Source organism: Notolabrus celidotus, chromosome 16 (genome assembly GCF_009762535.1).
Source record: "Notolabrus celidotus isolate fNotCel1 chromosome 16, fNotCel1.pri, whole genome shotgun sequence".
Lineage (NCBI taxonomy): Eukaryota > Metazoa > Chordata > Actinopteri > Labriformes > Labridae > Notolabrus > Notolabrus celidotus.
Window position 1 is genome coordinate 14,111,328 of NC_048287.1, and position 18,707 is coordinate 14,130,034.

Genomic DNA, 18,707 nt, shown 5'->3' on the forward strand with positions numbered 1-18,707 from the left:
TTGATGTAATGTTAACTATCAAATAATAAATGATGTGATTCACATTCAATCTGTATCTTTAAAATCGACTCTACTTACATTGTTTGATGCTGTCCCTGACCCATATACACCTACTATTCATCACAATCCTCTCATTTTATCTGAACACTAACAGAAATGCTGTGTGAGTATTACCACACACACATAAAAACACACACACTCTAACAGGCTCACTCTTTCATTCAAATGAGCACTTCATCCTGGTGAAAAGACCCTCTTCAGTTGTGCGCCGCCCCAGATTTCACTCCTGAAAAACACTGTGGCTGTGCAGGAGGTGAGAAATTCTCTACCAGGTAATAGAATTGGTCCATTTCTCTCTTTTCATCTCTGCGGACATAATGGAGATATGTTGAGATCTGCTTGCTGTGGCAGAGTGTTTCAGCTCAGCACTTACTGAGAATTGAGAAGCTGTGGGTTAAAGAAAAGAGGCAGAAATGTGTGTTGAACCAAGTACATATTATTATTGTGTTTGAGTGTGTGTTTCTATTTCTGAGTTTAGAGACGCAGTGTCTCTACATTTATATAAGTGTAAAAACATACAAATGTAAAATATGAAGAAAACGTTCTACTCAAGGCCGTTTTATCTTTGTCTGCGCTTCCATTGTTGCACACTCAAATGGTTTTATTTGCATTGGCGTACAGCAGGAAAGGAGGGGGAACACTTGCAGGACATCTTGTGTGTTTGATAAATGAGTCTGAGCTGCTCCCCTGGGTGCCATGGTACAAGTGGTGGTGTTGGTGGGAGGGGATGCAGAACAATGCGCATGTCAGAGGCAGAGATTAATGGTGGTTCCCTCTCTGAGAAGAGCAGGTCTGGCTATGCCCATCAAAGAAACAGGACCAGCTGCTAAATTACCTCTTTTGTTGCTCACCTGTCAGAGGGTCATCTGGCATTTAAAGCAGCAGATAGGAGGATTGTCACCATGTAGAGCTCTTGCAAAATAGTTTTCTTCCATTGTGTCACTGTTACAGTCGTGAAGGTTCCTGTTGGAGAATCGGAGCTATGTTCACTCGTTCAAAAGAGGAGACAGAAGGCTTTTTTCTGTCTGTGAACATCTGGCAGCTCCAAACACTGTTTCACTGCTGCACATGATGTGCTTTTGCATTCTGCTGTGTGATAGTGTTTTCTCTTTACTGGAGAAGTAACAGATTTGACCAAAGTCCTGCAGTTTTTTGACAACTAATCAGAGAAAGCAAAACTTTCACATTTTTGTTCATATTATAGTATTGTAAAGCTCTGTTTTTGTCTATATTTCTTATCTGTGATTGGGCCATGGACCATATAAAACATGGACATAGTCATAGTTACCCATTTTCCACCAAGTCAGTTCCAGGGCAGGTTCAAAGCCAGTGCTTAATCTGGTTCCAGAGTAGCACCAACTCCTTGCTGGGCTAGAAGAAAGAACCGCTTACAGCAGGGGTTGGAGGTGGGGTTATCATGAAGTGGCTCTCTTGTGGCCCGTGGAAAAGCAAACTGGTTCCAAGGAGATTCTCAAGTTGAACCAACTCTGAACTAGTACTAGCACCAGCCCAGAACTGGAGCAAGATCACTTTAGAGGAAAAGAGGTAAGTGACAAATCATGGCAGAAACCACATTGGGAATGCTAGCTCAACCTAACTTTTGGTCAACCTTTTCCTCCACTAGACAGGGCAGCTGAAGAGAAACAGCTAACGTGGGACATATAGAGTGGGGGAAGACATGCAGCAAAGGGTCGTATCCAAGAGTCAAACCAGAGACTGCCACGATGAGGACCATTGCCCCCGCAAACTTTTTAAAAGGATTGTGGACACCCCAAAGATCAGCTGTCTCTGGGTATTGAAAACTTAGTATTGAATTATGTTAATTTGAATTAAAGCTGCTGTTGGTAGGAATGGTGTAAAAAACTGTACTTTTTTTCTGCTGGGTTTGAACAAAAGGTCATAATACCCATCAGTACTCATCTGTAAGTAATTTGAGATTATGGCGAAATCTCTGCGTTTTACAATGCCTTTGTATCAAGCGATGTTATTATTCCCCTCTTTCCTGTTATCACGGACCAATCAGATCTACTCCCCGACACTCTTATTTGGTCAAGTGGCAGCCCCACTGTGTTGCCCTGATTGGCTGGGAAGCCACTACTTCCTCATAAAATGCACACAACAATCTATTGTGTGCGGGGTTACGGGTGGTGAGAGGAAATCAGGTGGGGTGGTGTAGTGTTGACATTCGAAATCTCTCTTCGAACTGATGTTAATATCAGACTACCAACAGCAGCTTTAAGCTGCTACATCACATATATAATTTGATATAATAATGTATTCAGTGACATGGTGAAAAACTATGTGACAAAGTGAAAGGTGTTGCTCATGAGATGATAAATATACAGAGACATATTTCCTGACTTTGCTGCTCCCTGTGGCTATATGGAGCTCTATAGTGCGTTTCAGCAGTTTTGCTCTGCAGCTCGGTACATTACTTGTTTGATTAACTTCTGCTCGTCTTACAAAGTTGTTTTTCGCTGTAGCTGTTTTCAGCAAGATGCCTCTGGTGAGAGACCAAGAAAGCAGAGCTCAGATTGATTCAATTAATGTTGGACCTTTTTGATTGCTTCTTGTCATATTTAAGCCGGTTATGTCATTATGTAAGCTGGAAATTACGTTTGATGCTATTATTTCAACCTAAATAAATTGTTTTTTTTACACTGACAGAGTTGTTTTCAGGTATTTTAAGCATTTCACAAATATAGGTGTCATTAGTGCAGCAATTCAGAATTTAAGGATACCCAAATAAAATGTTTGCCTCACCAGGAACTTTCTAAATGAGACATGCAGAAGCTGTATTGTATCACTGACCTTAATTGCTGCTCTAAGCTAAGTTTTTTGTCACATTTTAAAGCACTTAATCTCTGCTTGATGTCTGCCCCGGCTCCCGAGGACTGTCCACACGGGCCTAATTGTACAACAAGCACATTACGAATCACTTGAAAACAACAATAGTGTCTCTGTACTAAGGACCCAAGGCTCTTTGTGGCGCACACAGTAAGTACAGCCACCTCCGTCTTAGGTGAAATAGCCCCATGGATCTTCATAAAGAGGCTGCAGCTTCCTGCTGCTGACATCCATCTGAATCTCCCCGAAGATGTGGCTGTGCTTGTGTTTCATTTGTGACTGTGTTTTGTGGTGGTGGCAGGGAACAAAAAGAGAACAAAAGAGATGGGTGAGATTGCGACATGCCCTGTGTCTTTGATATGAGTTTTTCACTGTATTTATCACACTCACTTTAGCATGGAGACTAGATAAGATTGCTGGTGATGGGATACAGAGGGGTAAAGGGTTAAAGGTCACAGGCAGCTATGTAGAGGAACAGCAGAAGAAAAAGATTGGGAGACTGACCATAAACAGAAAGAGATATCAGAAATAAATTAGGAGAAAGAGATTAAGCGTTTTGATGAGAACCCCCTTCCACCCACACAAGCATGTTTTTAGGGATGCAATTTTTACCAGCATGCTTGACTTGACTGGCTATTGCGAAAAGAAGTACTGTGAATGATTTTCATTACTTTTTGTGGCCTGGTATATCCTCAACTGAGACACTTTCTTACACCTTAACACCTCCTCTGCAAAACAAAAATCTCTGCTGGCTAGAGGATTTAAGTCATAAAACAGTCAGTCACATGAGCTCTTACCGGGGGCGTCATTCTATTTGACTCTCGCTTCCTTTTTCCATTACAGCTCTTTTTTGTAACTGTGGGAGGTTTTTTAATTTACATTTCTTGATCAAGTTTGATGCATGAATACTGGGCTTATCCTTTTTTTTTGCAGTTAAGAAATAATTGAAATCCATTTTTTATTAGGTCTTTTCTGCGTTATGACAGAGATGTTCCTTTCTCTATATGGATACTTAAACTAAAAGCAAGAACCAAATGGATTTTACTATGATGCAAAACATAAACGTTCTATTATATAACAGATGCAGGCCTATAATATTAAATCTGAATCCCTTCATTAAAACTGATTTCTAGTGTCAAATATCACCAAATTGTTTTGTTTTTTATCTTTAATGAGTCTTACATTCTCTGCTAGTTTTACATTGTTGTTTTTGTGAAGTTCTATGATAAATTACTGGAGATAGCAGTAGCTGTTTGAGGTAGATACATAAAATCCACAATAGCACAGCCGTGCAGATTGGTGTGTAGGCTACTGTTTTGGAGTAAAGATGAGGACGTGGTTTTTGCTGATACAAGTTTCTCCTTTTCAAGAATAATAAATGTCGGTGTGTGATGGTGCATAGATTAAAGAAGGAAGAGGGAAAAGATTGCACCTTTAATTTTTGGCCATTTTTCTGCCTCTTTTGATAGGACAACTCAGGAGAGGCAGAAATCAGGGGAGAAAGCAGGAGATGACATCAATGAATCAAGCAGTTCTTAGTTTTATAGCGCCAGTGTATTACAACAGTTATCTCAGACACTCTCCAAATAGAGCAGGCATAGACTGTTCTCTATGTGATATTATTTAGAGAGATCCAACATTGATCCCTCATTGGAAAAACACTTAGTGACATTTGGCAACAGTGGCAAGGCAAAACTTCCTAAGGAAGAAACCTTGAGCAAGACCTGATTACAGACTGTATTAACATGCCCCTGTGACATTACCCCTTGGTTTCTGAATAGAAGTTTTGAAGCACAAACATATTGAAAATGCTGACTCATCCAATTTCCCATCTAGCAACGGAGGTAAAGCTATGGCAGCCCTTAATCCTGGCAACCAGCTACATCACACCGCAGCCTTGCCCCTGTTTTTTGTGTAACACTAGGCCAAGATTAAATCAAAACAGATGCATTTTTTTTTAAAACACTCACCCCTGTATCTCAGGGTCTTGTTCGCGAGTGGGGGTAAAATGGAGCGTGAGATCCACAGGCGGATTGGTGCGGCGTCAGCAGTGATGCGGACGTTGTATCGGACCATTGTGGTGAAGAGGGAGCTGAGCCGGAAGGTAAAGCTTTCGATTTACCAGTCGGTCTACGTTCCAACCCTCACCTATGGTCATGAGCTGTGGGTCATGACCGAAAGGATAAGATCGCGGATACAAGCGGCTGAAATGAGTTTCCTGCGAAGGGTGTCTGGGCTCGGCCTTAGAGATAGGGTCAGGAGCTCGGAGTAGAGCCGCTGCTCCTCCGCGTCGAAAGGAGTCAGCTGAGGTGGTTCGGGCATCTGATAAGGATGCCTCCCGGACGCCTCCCTTTAGAGGTGTTCCGGGCACGTCCAACTGGGAGAAGGCCCCGGGGTAGACCCAGAACGCGGTGGAGGGATTATATCTCCCGCCTGGTCTGGGAACGCCTCTGGATTCCCCAGGAGGAGCTGGAAAGTGTCGCCGGGGAGAGGGATGTCTGGGTCAATTTGCTTGGACTGCTACCCCCGCGACCTGACCCCGGATAAGCGGAAGAAAATGGATGGATGGAAGGATGGACCCCTGTATAATGTGTATGATAGAGAAACCAAGCTGTATTTTTTTTTATTTCTGCTGTAAAATCTGCTTTGACTTCATTTTTCAGCTCAGTAGAGTGCCGCTTGGATCACATTCATGGTGGTCATCCATCTGCTATGGCTGGATAGCCACAGGCAGCAAAGGGCCAAAGGTTGAAGTTGAGCCCACACTGAGAGGCACACGTTCTCACCGCTAACATTACCCAGCCCCAAGGTCCAACATCTTTCCAGAGGGAGTTGAGCAGTAAGTAGTTACACATCCCTTTTATCACTAATTGAGGTTCCACATCCGATAACGATGACAAATACAAAAATAAGCCTCAGACATCGTGTTTGTTACATATCAGTTCTGTTGCGAATGTTAGTGAGGGCTCAAAAGTCCTTTCATTTAATAACATTTCATTCAAAGACAAATGCGGCACACCTCAAAGTGAGGGACCACTTTTGTGTTGATTCATCTCTTTCTAGCAACCTAAAACCATCATACCAGGCACAAAACATTAATAATAATAGTTACAAATAATGATAATGATATAACTTTGAATGTCATTAATTACTTTAAAACAGAGCAGCAATTAAGTTGTGAGGGGTACACGTCTGCCAGCATGACAGATGCAACCTGGACAGCAAACAGTGCACCATGTGTTCATTGTAGCTGAACCTGTATCTTACAGGAGGTTGAATTTAGCTGTGGTGGTACCGTTCTTAGGACTAAATTGTGTAAATATGCATAAATAGAAATGTCATTTCAGCTGTTAAATGGTGTCTTGGACTGTTTAAGGTTAAAGTGTCAGGCTACTCACTGGCTTGTTTTTTGCTTTAGAAGACTTCATACCTACAATAACAACTGGATTACTTAACCTTTGCCCCTAACACTGAAATTGGTCCTACAGTGAGTCCGTGATCTCCTGCCATCCTTCAAAAACTTCTTCTTTTCCTGGAGCTCAGCAGACTGTAGTTACATAACCAGGAGTAGACATACTAATCAACAACAACATGTTGTTTGTGCAAGTGTTTGACCTATGGCTCCAAGCCTCAGACAAACCATCTGACTGGTTTTATTGAAAAGGTGCTGTGTACACTCGACTGGTCTGAGTGCACCATGGGTTAAGATGAGCATTACTGTGACAGAATATAGGAGGTTATTAGCAGCTAATGCCTGGAGGCAAGAGAAGAGACACAGGAGATAGGCTCGGAGTGTTTTCTGCGGGCTGGCTTCCATGCTAACCATGGCTCTTTTACTTAAATCCTCATATTAAATTATCTTATGGCCATGAGTTGCAGTGGATACTGGGACTTAAACATTCATGTCAGCATGTTAGTCACGTGTTTTCTGTTAGGTCATGTGCACTGTCGGGACATTACAATCACATGGTACGTATACTGTGCAGAAATGTTTTGTTGGCAAACACAGATCATTTGTAGGGAGGTGTATTTATGGAAAACCTTGTTACTAACTTGAACAGGTGAAAATGATTAATCTTACAAAAAAAGAGTGAGTTGGGCGCTTTAGAAAGATTATGAAGGAGGATGGCTCCCTCTGCTGTTGTAGAGTGATATTGTTTCACTAAGCTTACATATTTTTGACAGAGACTGAGGTTAATACAACAATTGGGATGATTCATGGTGAACAAAATGTAGACATATACTCCCTGTTGTTTTAGTCACAGGTGTAACCACTTGCTTTATCAGATATCCTCTCAGGCCTGTGCGTGTGTGTGTGTGTGTGTGTGTGTGTGTGTGTGTGTGTGTGTGTGTGTGTGTGTTTGTGTGTGTTTGTGTGCGTGCATGTGTGTGTATTTGTGTGTGCTGACTGCTTGATTAACATCTCTCTCACTCTCCCTATAATTATGTTGCCTATAACGAAGACATTTTGACACATCTCAGTGGGCACTTGTTTAATAAGTAAATAAATGTTGGCGATTTTCCATTCAACAACTTTGGCTCCAGCATGCCATAGGCATTTTATTATCTCTAACACCTGTGCTTTTCCTTCCATGACAGGTCACAGTGGGTATAAACTGAGCAGACTTCTAATTAACATAGAAAGAAAAAAACCCTCTGGGTTTCAGGGACTTTAATAAGTATCAGCACACACCTGTATAACCACAAAACAAGACAAAAATTAAGTGGACACCTGAATGTTATACTCATATGTGACTGTTGAATATCTTTTGGCAAGTCAATTGGTATCAACCTGCTGCTATAGCAGTTGTCTCTCCTCTAAAAGTATTTTTTACAGATTTTGGCAGCAGGCTGGAGGGATTTGATCACATTCAACATCATACATTTTAAAAACAGGCCCCAGCTCATATACTTGGAATCAAGTTTTAACCCTGGTTTTTACTTACTTACTTACTTACTTACTTACTTACTTACTTACTTACTTACTTACTTACTTTTTTTTAACCTGAAAATAAACAGAGATCAGGGGTATGTCCAAAGAGGTTGCATGGGCCTCCTTTCAAATTGTGTCGGCCATCCTTGGTGTTACCCCAAAATCCAAAATCATGAACATCAGTAATGACAGGCTCCTGTGAAGTCCAGTCCAGTACTTAAACAGAACTTTGTTATATGGATCTTGCAGTATGCAAAGGGACATTATGATTGGTTGTGATTGCTATTTATCTTGTAAGGTGTGGTAAAGGAGTTCTAGAATTATTCCAGAATAAGTTTCACTTAGCAAACAAAGTCTTGAATAGGCCAGGGAAGAGTTTGGGGGAATTCTGTCAACGTATTTGTATTGATAACACACATACAATACTGTATGGTCGTAGTCGCTGTGTTGTCACCTATTGGTTTCTGAAGTAGGTGTTTTGAAGCCTTGAGATACAGTAATGGTCTCCATATTGAAAATGCTAACTCGGCCTAGCTTCCCTTCAACCTAAACACAAAGAGGTTGAGTTGAGGAAGGCTTTTAGCTTCCTTGCAACCAGCTACAACGCACGCACCTGCAAGTCTACTCAGCCATGGCCCCAATTGTGCAAATGTATGTGTAATTCCTGCCCTTTATATGAAATCAACAAATGCCTTAAAAAGATATTCACAAATAATAAAGGAACTACATAGACCAATGTTATCAACCAGGCTGTAAGCAGGTTTATTTTTGCTTAAACGTTGAGCACTGTAACATGGGACCTAGACGAAAATTCCTCTGATTTTTAAGCCAGCCTGGCTATATTTTTCAACATTGGAGTTTTGATTTTTGTAACCATTTTTTTACACTTCAGCATTCCTTCATTAATGCATATTTTTTATTGTTCTCAGAGATGTCTTTGTTTTGGATGTGATTCTGTCTTCTGAATGCATTCATATACCTCCCAGAAATTCCTAGAAAATATGTACACGTTGATAAATGAAAGCTTTTACTGAAATCAAAGATCATTTTACACGTAAAAATAGATATGTAAATAAATACAATAATATATTTTTCTACAAAAGCTCTTTAACCTAATCACGTCTAAAAGTATTTTTTACAGATTTTGGCAGCAGGCTGGAGGGATTTGATCACATTCAACATCATACATTATAAAAAACAGGCCCCAGCTCATATACTTGGAATCTAGTATATTATACTATTTGCAATCCTTAAAACAGGAACAGAAAAGCAGAGTGGCAAAGTGAAGCAGATAGATGATCACCTGTATATTTTCTATTATCTTTCACTACTTGCCACTATTTATAGAATATTTATGATAGCACGTGCCAAGGTTTTAAATATTGCATTTCCATTTAGCGGGCACTTTTAGGGGCTACAAGTTGCTCAAAGTGCCACTGTTGCCGTGGGTGGTGGGAGCATGTCCGCAGAAACAGACCTCCTGTGCTGCTTTGTGGGATCTCTACTTCCTTCACAGCCTCCATACATAACTGGGACTGCTGGTGCACAAGCTGACCGCTCAACTGAAACACAAAACAGACACACAGAGTAACCAAAACATCCAAAGTAACCATGTGTTCAGACATATAAAGAAACTATGTAAATCGCTGCCGTGCCTTTATGAACTTCCACTGGTGTCCACTGCTGGTCGGTCGCTGTTTTGGGCACGGAGACATAACCACCCGCTCTCCTTCTCTGTCCAAACACAGAGCCCCCATGGGACCCCACCGCACCTCAGAGTCAGAGTTCAGGTCACAGTGCTGTGGTGACAAGAGAGATCATCTTTGCCACTGTGTGTAGCCTGTCTTTCTCTGAGTGTCACAACTGTTGTCATGGTTACCTGGCTGCCTGTCCCGCTGCAGGGCGCTACATTCATGACAGCACCTTGCAGACCCTGCACCCGCGGGAGGTCTGCGCAGCTGCCCATGCCCACATTGTACAGCTAAAAAGAAGTCAGTCTGTCATGTTAATCAGAAACAAAATAGTATATTTCAATGTCAGTGTGTGTGTGTGTGTGTGTGTGTGTGTGTGTGTGTGTGTGTGTGTGTGTGTGTGTGTGTGTGTGTGTGTGTGTGTGTGTGTTAGTGTGTGTGTGTGTGTGTGTGCTACCTCTCCTGAAAGAGCAGGTCTGTCTTGAGGGATATAAAGTTGCGGGTAAACTGTCGTCAGGTACCAGTGGAAGTTCCTGCAGCCAAGACTTCTTTTAAGATGCAGACGCTCTGTGATGTTTGGACTCTCAGACTGATCCAGAAAAAAGAAAGTCATACCCTTTTAGTCTTCTTTTCACTTACATATCAGTAAATTTCTTGACTAAATCGAAGCACGCACGCACACACACACACACACACACACACACACACACACACACACACACACACACACACACACACACACACACCTGTCTGATGAAATGAGCGAGCGTATCCCTCCTGTAGAAGATCTTCCTGTATGCGTCCATCCATGTGTCTGCAATGCGAATCTTGTTCCTCTGAAGAATTTCCTGATCTGGGAAGCGGTAAGGCAAGTGGTGATGGTCTAGGTGAGCCACACGGGAGCAGGGGACTACCTCCATGGAGCCCCCGCAGGACCAAACCTACGATAATAAAACAATTTAACAATGGTTTTAAACTTCAAAATAAAATCATGAGAGAAAATGATGGAAAGTATTTTCACAGCTGCAGGGGTGTGTCTAAAAAGATGCTAGGGGTGGCATGGGCCCCCCCTGAGAGATCTGATTGGCCACCCTGAACAACTAGAGACAAAAAGTTTTCAATACATTTATTATTGATAGACTGTGTGCAAGACTCTGCTTGCAACTCTTGATTACTACAAATTATGAATTTGGACAAACATCTTCTTTGGATTCCTACAATTATTATGTTTAAGATTTATATGTTGCCATTTTATCATGTGACTTAATGAAGTAAAAAAAAATCACAGACATAAAACTTCCTTCAGATACTTTAATGTTAGTAGCTTAAGATGATGTAGGATGAGATAGAAAGGACAAGTAAATGCTATTCATTATCTATTTTGTGTTGAACCACTTTCATGCGGCCCAGAACATACTTTAATAACACATTGTGAGTTTCAAAGGTCACCAGAGGAAAAACAAGTGGTCAAGTAACATTTTCCTCTCATACTTGAGCATTTGTCAACTGGCCCAGACATTCCCAGACCTCTATTCAACCTGAGATTTCCATTTGCAAAGTGCACAATGTCCCAAAACAACATTCCTGAAGTCCTGACAGAAGGCAACAAAATTATTTTCATTAAAGCAATGCAGCAGAAAAAGTCATTTCCCTGTCCTTTGAACGTGTGATTTGAAGGATCAGAGTGGAAAGCTGATGACGGTAAGTTTTCTATTTACCCTGATTGACAGCTCAATCTGTTCTCCTCCCCACAGCAGCATGCCCGGATCGTAGCCCCCCACGCTGTGGTAGAAATGTCTGTCAATGGCCACAACACCACCTCCTAATACTGGGCTCCTGAAAGACACACATTAAACATGCTTACTTATGTTTTTGGCTCGGCATTCAAAAAACATGAAAAGTAAAGTTGTGATTTCTTGTTGTAATTTGGAATAATTTTTTACACAAGAAAAACAGCAAAAATAATCTAAACTCACTTCAATGGTAGAACTGCTGAGTCTGCATCTTTAGGTTTTAGCTGAAGATTTGATTCCCAGTGGAAGTCAAGCCTCCAGTCAAACACTCCCCTCACTGGCCACTGGGTGGCATTGTACTGAAAGGTCTGCCAGTCTATCACATCCATGATGGGGGACACCACTCTGGTCCTATGCAGAAAGACAACAAGTTCAGCTGAACAGAAAATTTGATATTCGGATCTGTGTTTTTCTTCTTTTGTGTTTTCAAGTTCACTTGACTGAAAATGAGGAGTTCTTATGAATTAGAAATGTGCACCTTTCAGTCAGAGATTTGGGTGAATAAACAGACTTAATATTCTATTCTTTATATTTGTACTCAGTAGTCAATGCCAGTGTGTAGGGATATTATCCTAATAAGGGGAGAAAAAAGTTCCACACCAGAGCTTGTGTCAGTAGGCCAAGTTCAGAGACACACATCATCCTTTGTTGGGGTCTGTTCTGGTGCACATATGTTTTTTGAAATATTCCTCCCAATTGGCCACGTATCATCTGATGCTCACAGGAAATGGAGCAAAGAGATTAAAGGGGAAAAGGAGAACAAGAAATAGAAAGAAGGGTCAAACATGTGGCTGAGTGTTTGCAGATTTGAGGTCTGGGAGTTCAGCCTAATTAGCCAGTGTGATCAGAGGCACGCTGCAGGCAGCCCCAGACACAAGACCTGAGCCAAATCATGAGAGCACACATGAAACATGTATCCCGTGTTTGACTAATGAAGGAGGACAACTTATAACTCTCAGACCTGCATCCTCTCACTTTTATCAAGTGCTCCTGTCAAACATAAGAAGACAACAGAGGACCAGGCAGGGAGAGTTTAGGTCCAGATGCTAAAATGGATATTTACATCTTCATCTTAGCTAATCGTCAATACAGAATTCTGTCTAACTTATTAGAGGTGTTTTCTGCATTTAACCGACAAATCAATTTACAATCAGTGTGATTATAGACCAGTTAAGTAAAAGAATAGGAAGGATTTTGGACTATGTTCATTACTGTTGTTAATAATTAGTTGGGATGGATCAAGGGTGACGCCCAGGATGAAACCATTGACGTCTGATTGGCCCCGATAAACTTTGATTGGCTATCTAGCTGATCAGAGGTGGGAGTTAAGTTCATTCCAACTCAAGGGACTTTTGTGACATTTAAATTCAGCACAATTTCTTTTGTTAGTACTTTGTTGTAACTTTTGGTGAAGGCAATCTTATTTTGGGTGCATTTAATAATTTATATTGTAACTTCATTTTGGTTTAAAAAAAATGTACCTAATTGTCCTAATTTTGTTTTTTTAATTGTGCAAATACCATCTGTGATGTATTCTTAATAGTGTTCCACTGAGACTGGTATTTTGTATGTAACACGAGCACCCTTCCTGTGCTCCCTGAATATCGTTGCTAGTCTCTCCTGGCCTCGTGGTAGGTTTATTAGTAATAAACTCTGCAGAAACATGTTAATAAAACTTTTATTCTATTGTTCATGTGGTATAAGAGGGAATATCCATCTAACACTTTTGTGGCGATATTAAGATTTTTGTAGATTAGCTAAGCTCACACCAACAGTTAGCTTTTGCCTAATCTTTGATTTTCGTGTTTTTGTAATTACTTGGGCATAGAAGTTGCCACAGAAGTTGTTGTGGGAGACCTAAAATTCTTCTATTATTATCCAGAGGTAGTGATTTCATAGCCTATATCATGGTCAGTCGGTTATATCCTATCCACATGAATTAATGTGTGCAGGTACCTGTAGCGAAAAGAAGACTACCGATAGCCACTACAGTACCCAAAGTAAATGTTTATGCTTGGTTCATTAAACAACAGAGAGTATCGACCACTGGCCAGGGATGTATGCCTAACAACTGTGATTAAAAATGTTGAATGGATTCTATATGTCTGGGCAGTGGCGTGTACAGAGGGGTGGCCAAGGGTGGCACTGGCACCCCTTGAAATCCAATTGGCCACCCTAGGGGCCACCCCAAAATCCTAAACTATGATTGGCTATTTGCCTTGTCAGAGGTGGGGTTTCTGTTAAAATCTATAATTTGGGATGAGTTGAAAGACTGACAGTAGATTTCTTTGTTAGTGCCCTCAAATGTGACTTTGAAAAAACATCTTTTGTAAGACCTTAAAGACTTAAGCTTAGAAGATTTATGCCACCTTGTCATGTTTTGTTTTTTTTAAGTAAAAAGGAATATCACAACTGTTTAATACTTTAATGAAAGTAGTGTGATAATCTGACTTAATTTGACTACTTTGATAATATCTTATTGCCTATAGAGATAGTTATATACTTTATAGAGATGATATGGCCAGTAAAGGCCTCATTGTATCATGTCACCTCAAGGTGTACTGTAAGTAGGTCAGCTGAGAGCACTGTTACCGTCAGATGATAAGAGAAAGAAACTTGTGGTTATCAGCTCTGCTTCAAGGACAGCCGAGTGCCGAGACACACACACACACACACACACACACACACACACACACACACACACACACACACACACACACCATATTCATAATGAACAATAGTGAACAATAAACAGTTTGTCTGGAAGACATATATATCATTTGGTACATACTGTACGTGTTAGAAATTAGGGCCAATAGAAGATGGCTGCGTACTGACACCCAGCTGTACGCCTCTCAAGATGATACTCTATTTAAGATTATCATATCCTGGACTTGGGGCTCATTTTGCTGATTTCCTCTCTGTCATTTTGAGACCAGCGCTGTACTTCTTTACCTGTGACCACAATACATGTTTTCTGAGACCTGAACGAATTCTCCGGTGTTCATTCTTAAGCTGTCAACAAAAGAATTGGGGCTAAGGTTGTGAAGACAGAAAGGGTAAATGTTATAAATTTGTAAATGCACTGGCCACCCCTGCCTACGTGAGAGCTTCATTTGGGCCACCCCGGTCAAAAAGCTCTGGACACGCCACTGTGTATGGGTACAAACATATAGCTCATTCCTCCTTATCACATCAAGTAAGAGCTTTATTGGCCAACCCAAGTCAAAACACTCCAGAAACGCCCTGATGATGAAATTAAAGATTACCTGTCCTGGGCCACTCTCTCCAAAAGCGGCTCAAGCCAGCCCTTCTGACATTCACAGTGGGAGTCCATGAACACCAACACCTCCCCTGCAGCTCGAGCAGCACCCAGAGATCGACACCCTCCGACGCCCAGCCGCTTGGTGCTGCGTATCAAACGCACCCTGTCCAGGTGAGACACATACTCACTCAGCACGCTCTTCAGGTGTCCTGGGGAGTTCACAAACACACTGAAATGGGCATGAGTTTAATACAGGTCATGCGGATGTGTGTAGACGAATGAAGAGACTCACCTTGCGTGCTTAGGTCGTCCACCAGTAGGACCTCCTGCAGATACTGTTTGGGTGCGGTGTCCAGCACGCTGTGCATGGTGCGCAGCAGCTTGGACCAAGCCTCGTCGTGGAAACAGATAATAACACTGCTTGACGGCAGAGACTCGCTGTACTGCTCCCCTAAACACCTGTTAAGAGAGAAACGTGCACAACAATCAAAGCGCCAACTTAAATTGTTTGATTTTATTTAAAGAAGGGTTTGAGCACATCTGCAACTCACCCAGGATGGCGCACGTCAGGCAACCTGCGATGCAAAGATATTCTTTCACTGATTACCTCGTTTAATCCAAATTTCTGCACCGCAGAGAGCTCCAACTCAGTGTATTTGTCCCTTAGTTGTAGCTGGACTTCATTCCCAGTTTCACTGTGCGTCCGTGGCACAGGAGCTGCGGTTTCCTTACTAACCCCTGGTAGAATCACCTTATAACTCCCCTTCCCCTGCAGCGGACTCTTTGTGCCCTGCGTCGATGGAACAAATAAAAGCTGGTCTTCCTGCAGTGATTCCAGAGCGGCGACATCCACACCGAGCTCTAATGCAGGGTCCCAGGAGTTTACAATGATCTCCAGGTCCGGCGCACTGGGGATCCGCTGGAGGGGTCGGCGAGGAGGACCAGGATTCGGATTCGGATGACCATGATCCCGGTCCTGGTTAAAGAGATCTGAAAGGGCCAGACCGACCAGGGCGAAAACTAGGAGCAGCAGCCAGAGGCAGACCACCCTCCTCCGGACAGCTGCAGCTCTGACCCACAGCCTCATAATAAAAAATTGCGAGGAGGAAAAGAAGGATCCAGTGCTTAGAAGTCAGCCCAGTGTTTCCTCAGCTTTCCCATGTTTGAGCTTCGATTCCACTTTGAAGTCATCCCAGAAAGGTAATGAGACTGCAGGAATTATCCAGAAAATGAAATCAATCACCGATCAGCTCTTTGAAGTGTAGCGCAGCATCCATGGAGTACCAGTTCTGGAGCAAGAGAAGAAAAGGTAGAATCAGGACACACTCTGAACTTCAGTCTGAGAGGTGCGCACACTTTGTCTCTTATCCAGCTCATCCCGTGGTCCTAAAGCCCGCGAGGGAATCTCAGCTCACAGCTTGAAGATGCACCTGACACACCCACCTGCTCGTGCACTTGAGACCCGATTCTCAAAGCAACCTCAATATTAAAGATGGTAAGATGGGTTGAATCAATGAATGTAGGCCTTGTTTGTGTACTTTTCAATGTATATCACTGTCGATTTGGGGGATTTGTAAATCGCTTAAATGTCCAGTCTGTAAATTCTTTGTTCATGACTTGTGCAGAATTCATAAAATAAAGTTATTTAAATGTTTATTTTACTCCAAAAACTCACATTTTCTACCAGGAACAAAACTAAATTCTTCAAACAAGCTCAGACCGTTAAGGAATGATACGGTTTTCCGTTTCCTCTGGGTAATTTCTGTCTGTGTGTGTATGAGAGAGAGAGAGAGAGAGAGAGAGAGAGAGAGAGAGAGAGAGAGAGAGAGAGAGAGAGAGAGAGAGAGAGAGAGAGAGAGAGAGAGAGAGAGAGAGACTAAACTTCAAAGCTATTCTCTACGGCCAGCTGGCGGCGCTTCGTGCGGTCCCATGACCGGCTCTCGTTGCCGGAAAAGTGGGCGTCCGTGGCTTCGATCTCCCAGTTCTACGAGTAGAGCTTGGCACAGTGGGTTGCTTTTTTCAACTGAACGGATACAAACAAACACATTTTTTGTGTTTTATTTTCTTTTTCGTTGTCCCTCTTTTTTTCAAAAGTTGAAATTCTCATGAATCAGTTTTGACAAGCTAATTTGTTTTCTTAAACTGCACATGACGCCAGCACGGCACCAAAATTAGATTATGAAAACTAAGTTAAGAGGGAAATGCCCAAAATTCATGTAAAGATGTTCGTGGAAAATGTTTACAATGTGACCTCAGGATGATATTTTATTTGTGATGATAGCCAATAGGAGGTCAGACAGTGGGCAGCTTATCTTCACCACACTACAAGCAATAAAGACCTTCAGCGTCAGCGTGCTTCACGAGCTCTGGTCTGTATTGTGACTGACTGGAGATGTGAAGGCACATGTAACCTTGTCGTGCAGACAGAGTAGATGTGAGGCCAGTTTGGCAGCAGCAAGAACACCGGTGGTGATGGTACTGAAGGTGGTGGCCCTTTTTTGAGTGGGGGGTGGGGTCCCTCAATTTTACAAAAGGATCCTTCTCTGTGCGCAAGATGACAGGGTAAAATGTCTTCAGATGAGTCTGATTACAGCGCACAGAGGAGGGGAGGGGACACCTGCAGAGACAGATTGACAAGTTGAAAGAACTACAAGGGGAGGGTGTTGTAAAGAGTGTAGAAATGAAAGAGGGACATGAACGAACAGGGACAACGAGAGTAAGAAGGGACCCACGTCTGACTTGTGTGCTCTTGTGGGAAAATGTTTATAAGCCTCAAGACTAGTCAAACGGAAAAATAGCTCCTTCATTTATTTCCAGAGCTGCACAGTGAACACTCCCATATGTTTCTATCCTGCAGCCAAAACACACTCACGCTGTGGGAGTGTCCACCGCCAGCAAAATCTGCAGACACACGTAGACACAAAAGGAGCAGGGACACACGGACACACACACGCTCACAAGACAGAGAAAACACATGCATACTTAAATCCACATTCTAGGGAACGATCCTGCATTCCTCAATGTGAGGCGAAGCCAGACCTGCAAATGAGAAAGCACGACAAGCTCTCTCATCCACATTGAGCAGAGACAGAGAGACAGAGAAAGACAGAGAGCAGCGCCCATTGGCAGCGCGATGCAATCCTGTGTTATTGTTCATTCACATTTGTGTTTCGGTGCCGATGGTGTCTTCTTTTCTGGGCTGAAAAACAGACGAAAGAAGAAGAAGAAGAAGAAGAAGAAGAAGAAGAAGAAGAAGAAGAAGAAGAAGAGATCAAGCTGTCCTTTGACAAGTGATTCATCGTTCAAGGCTGTTGTTTTATCACTAAAGATGCCAATTATTAACCAGTTCAAGCTTCTAAGAAGTAAAAAATATTGTTTTTGGTTTTCTTCCATTTTCTTCTTTTATGACAACTGGATTCTGGGATATTAAAATGAACTCTCTGCTCTGTCTCTTGAATAGAAGAGACAAAAAGATTGATCAGTTAATGATAAAAGTTTTCCAAAATGAAGATTGTAGTTTGCTGCAACCATGCAATATTCTGAATGTTAGGTTAAAAGTGTTCCTTGTCTTGTTTATTTGTGTTACTTTGTTATCTAATTAGAGGAAATAAGCTCAGTACTGCGTGATTAAGCTTCGGCAATGACCAAAGATTAACAAACTATTACAGAAAAAGAAGAGTCAGAGAGAGTAGGGGAGTAACTTCTGAAGCTGTACATCTGCCTGTGAGCAGCAGCGGAGAGGTGCTGCCCTCTGTCGGAGGATCAGCAGTACAGCCGTAAATGTGTTTTTTTTCCACCTGTTTGTTTTAATAAAACTCAAAGTTAGGGTCCACCTGCTAAGAATTCATGCAGAAGATTCAGTCACATCTCACGGTCTTCTTCATCGGACTGACTTTGTTGTCCGTTGTCAAAGAGGTAAAAGAAAATGACACGAAAAAAAGATCCTGTGGTTCAAAGTCTGAGGTTCTGATGCTTCTTGTGGTCATAATATTATATTATTTTTGTTACCATTTGGGTTTATTCACACTCAATGAATCATAACTACTAAAATACAAACAACTGAGTGTCATGGCATATTTTAAAGGCTATAATGTATTGGACTATTTCAGAAGAAAATT

The 18,707-nt window shown here is 41.9% G+C and overlaps 1 protein-coding gene across 1 annotated transcript; it reads right to left on the reverse strand.

Annotated features, from left to right (window-relative positions):
* Positions 1 to 8,578: 8,578 nt before the first annotated feature.
* Positions 8,579 to 15,960, reverse strand: LOC117828440 (polypeptide N-acetylgalactosaminyltransferase 15-like). The gene is made up of 10 exons (XM_034705586.1): positions 15,141 to 15,960; positions 14,882 to 15,048; positions 14,594 to 14,798; positions 11,508 to 11,675; positions 11,250 to 11,367; positions 10,278 to 10,472; positions 9,989 to 10,120; positions 9,720 to 9,821; positions 9,496 to 9,639; positions 8,579 to 9,402 (listed from the first exon to the last, which is right to left on the reverse strand). Exons 1-10 carry the CDS (start codon positions 15,674 to 15,676, stop codon positions 9,235 to 9,237), a joined length of 1,935 nt encoding a protein of 644 aa, XP_034561477.1. The 5' UTR covers positions 15,677 to 15,960; the 3' UTR covers positions 8,579 to 9,234.
* Between the last annotated feature and the right edge of the window lie 2,747 nt (positions 15,961 to 18,707).

Coding starts and splice junctions, on each gene's coding strand:
- LOC117828440 (XM_034705586.1), bottom strand. CDS start 15,676: ATGAGGCTGTGGGTCAGAGCTGCAGCTGTCCGGAGGAGGGTGGTCTGC. Junction 11,676..14,593: donor GAGAGAGTGGCCCAGGACAG/GTAATCTTTAAT, acceptor CTTTCTGCATAG/GACCAGAGTGGTGTCCCCCA. Junction 9,822..9,988: donor GACCTGCTCTTTCAGGAGAG/GTAGCACACACA, acceptor ACTTCTTTTTAG/CTGTACAATGTGGGCATGGG.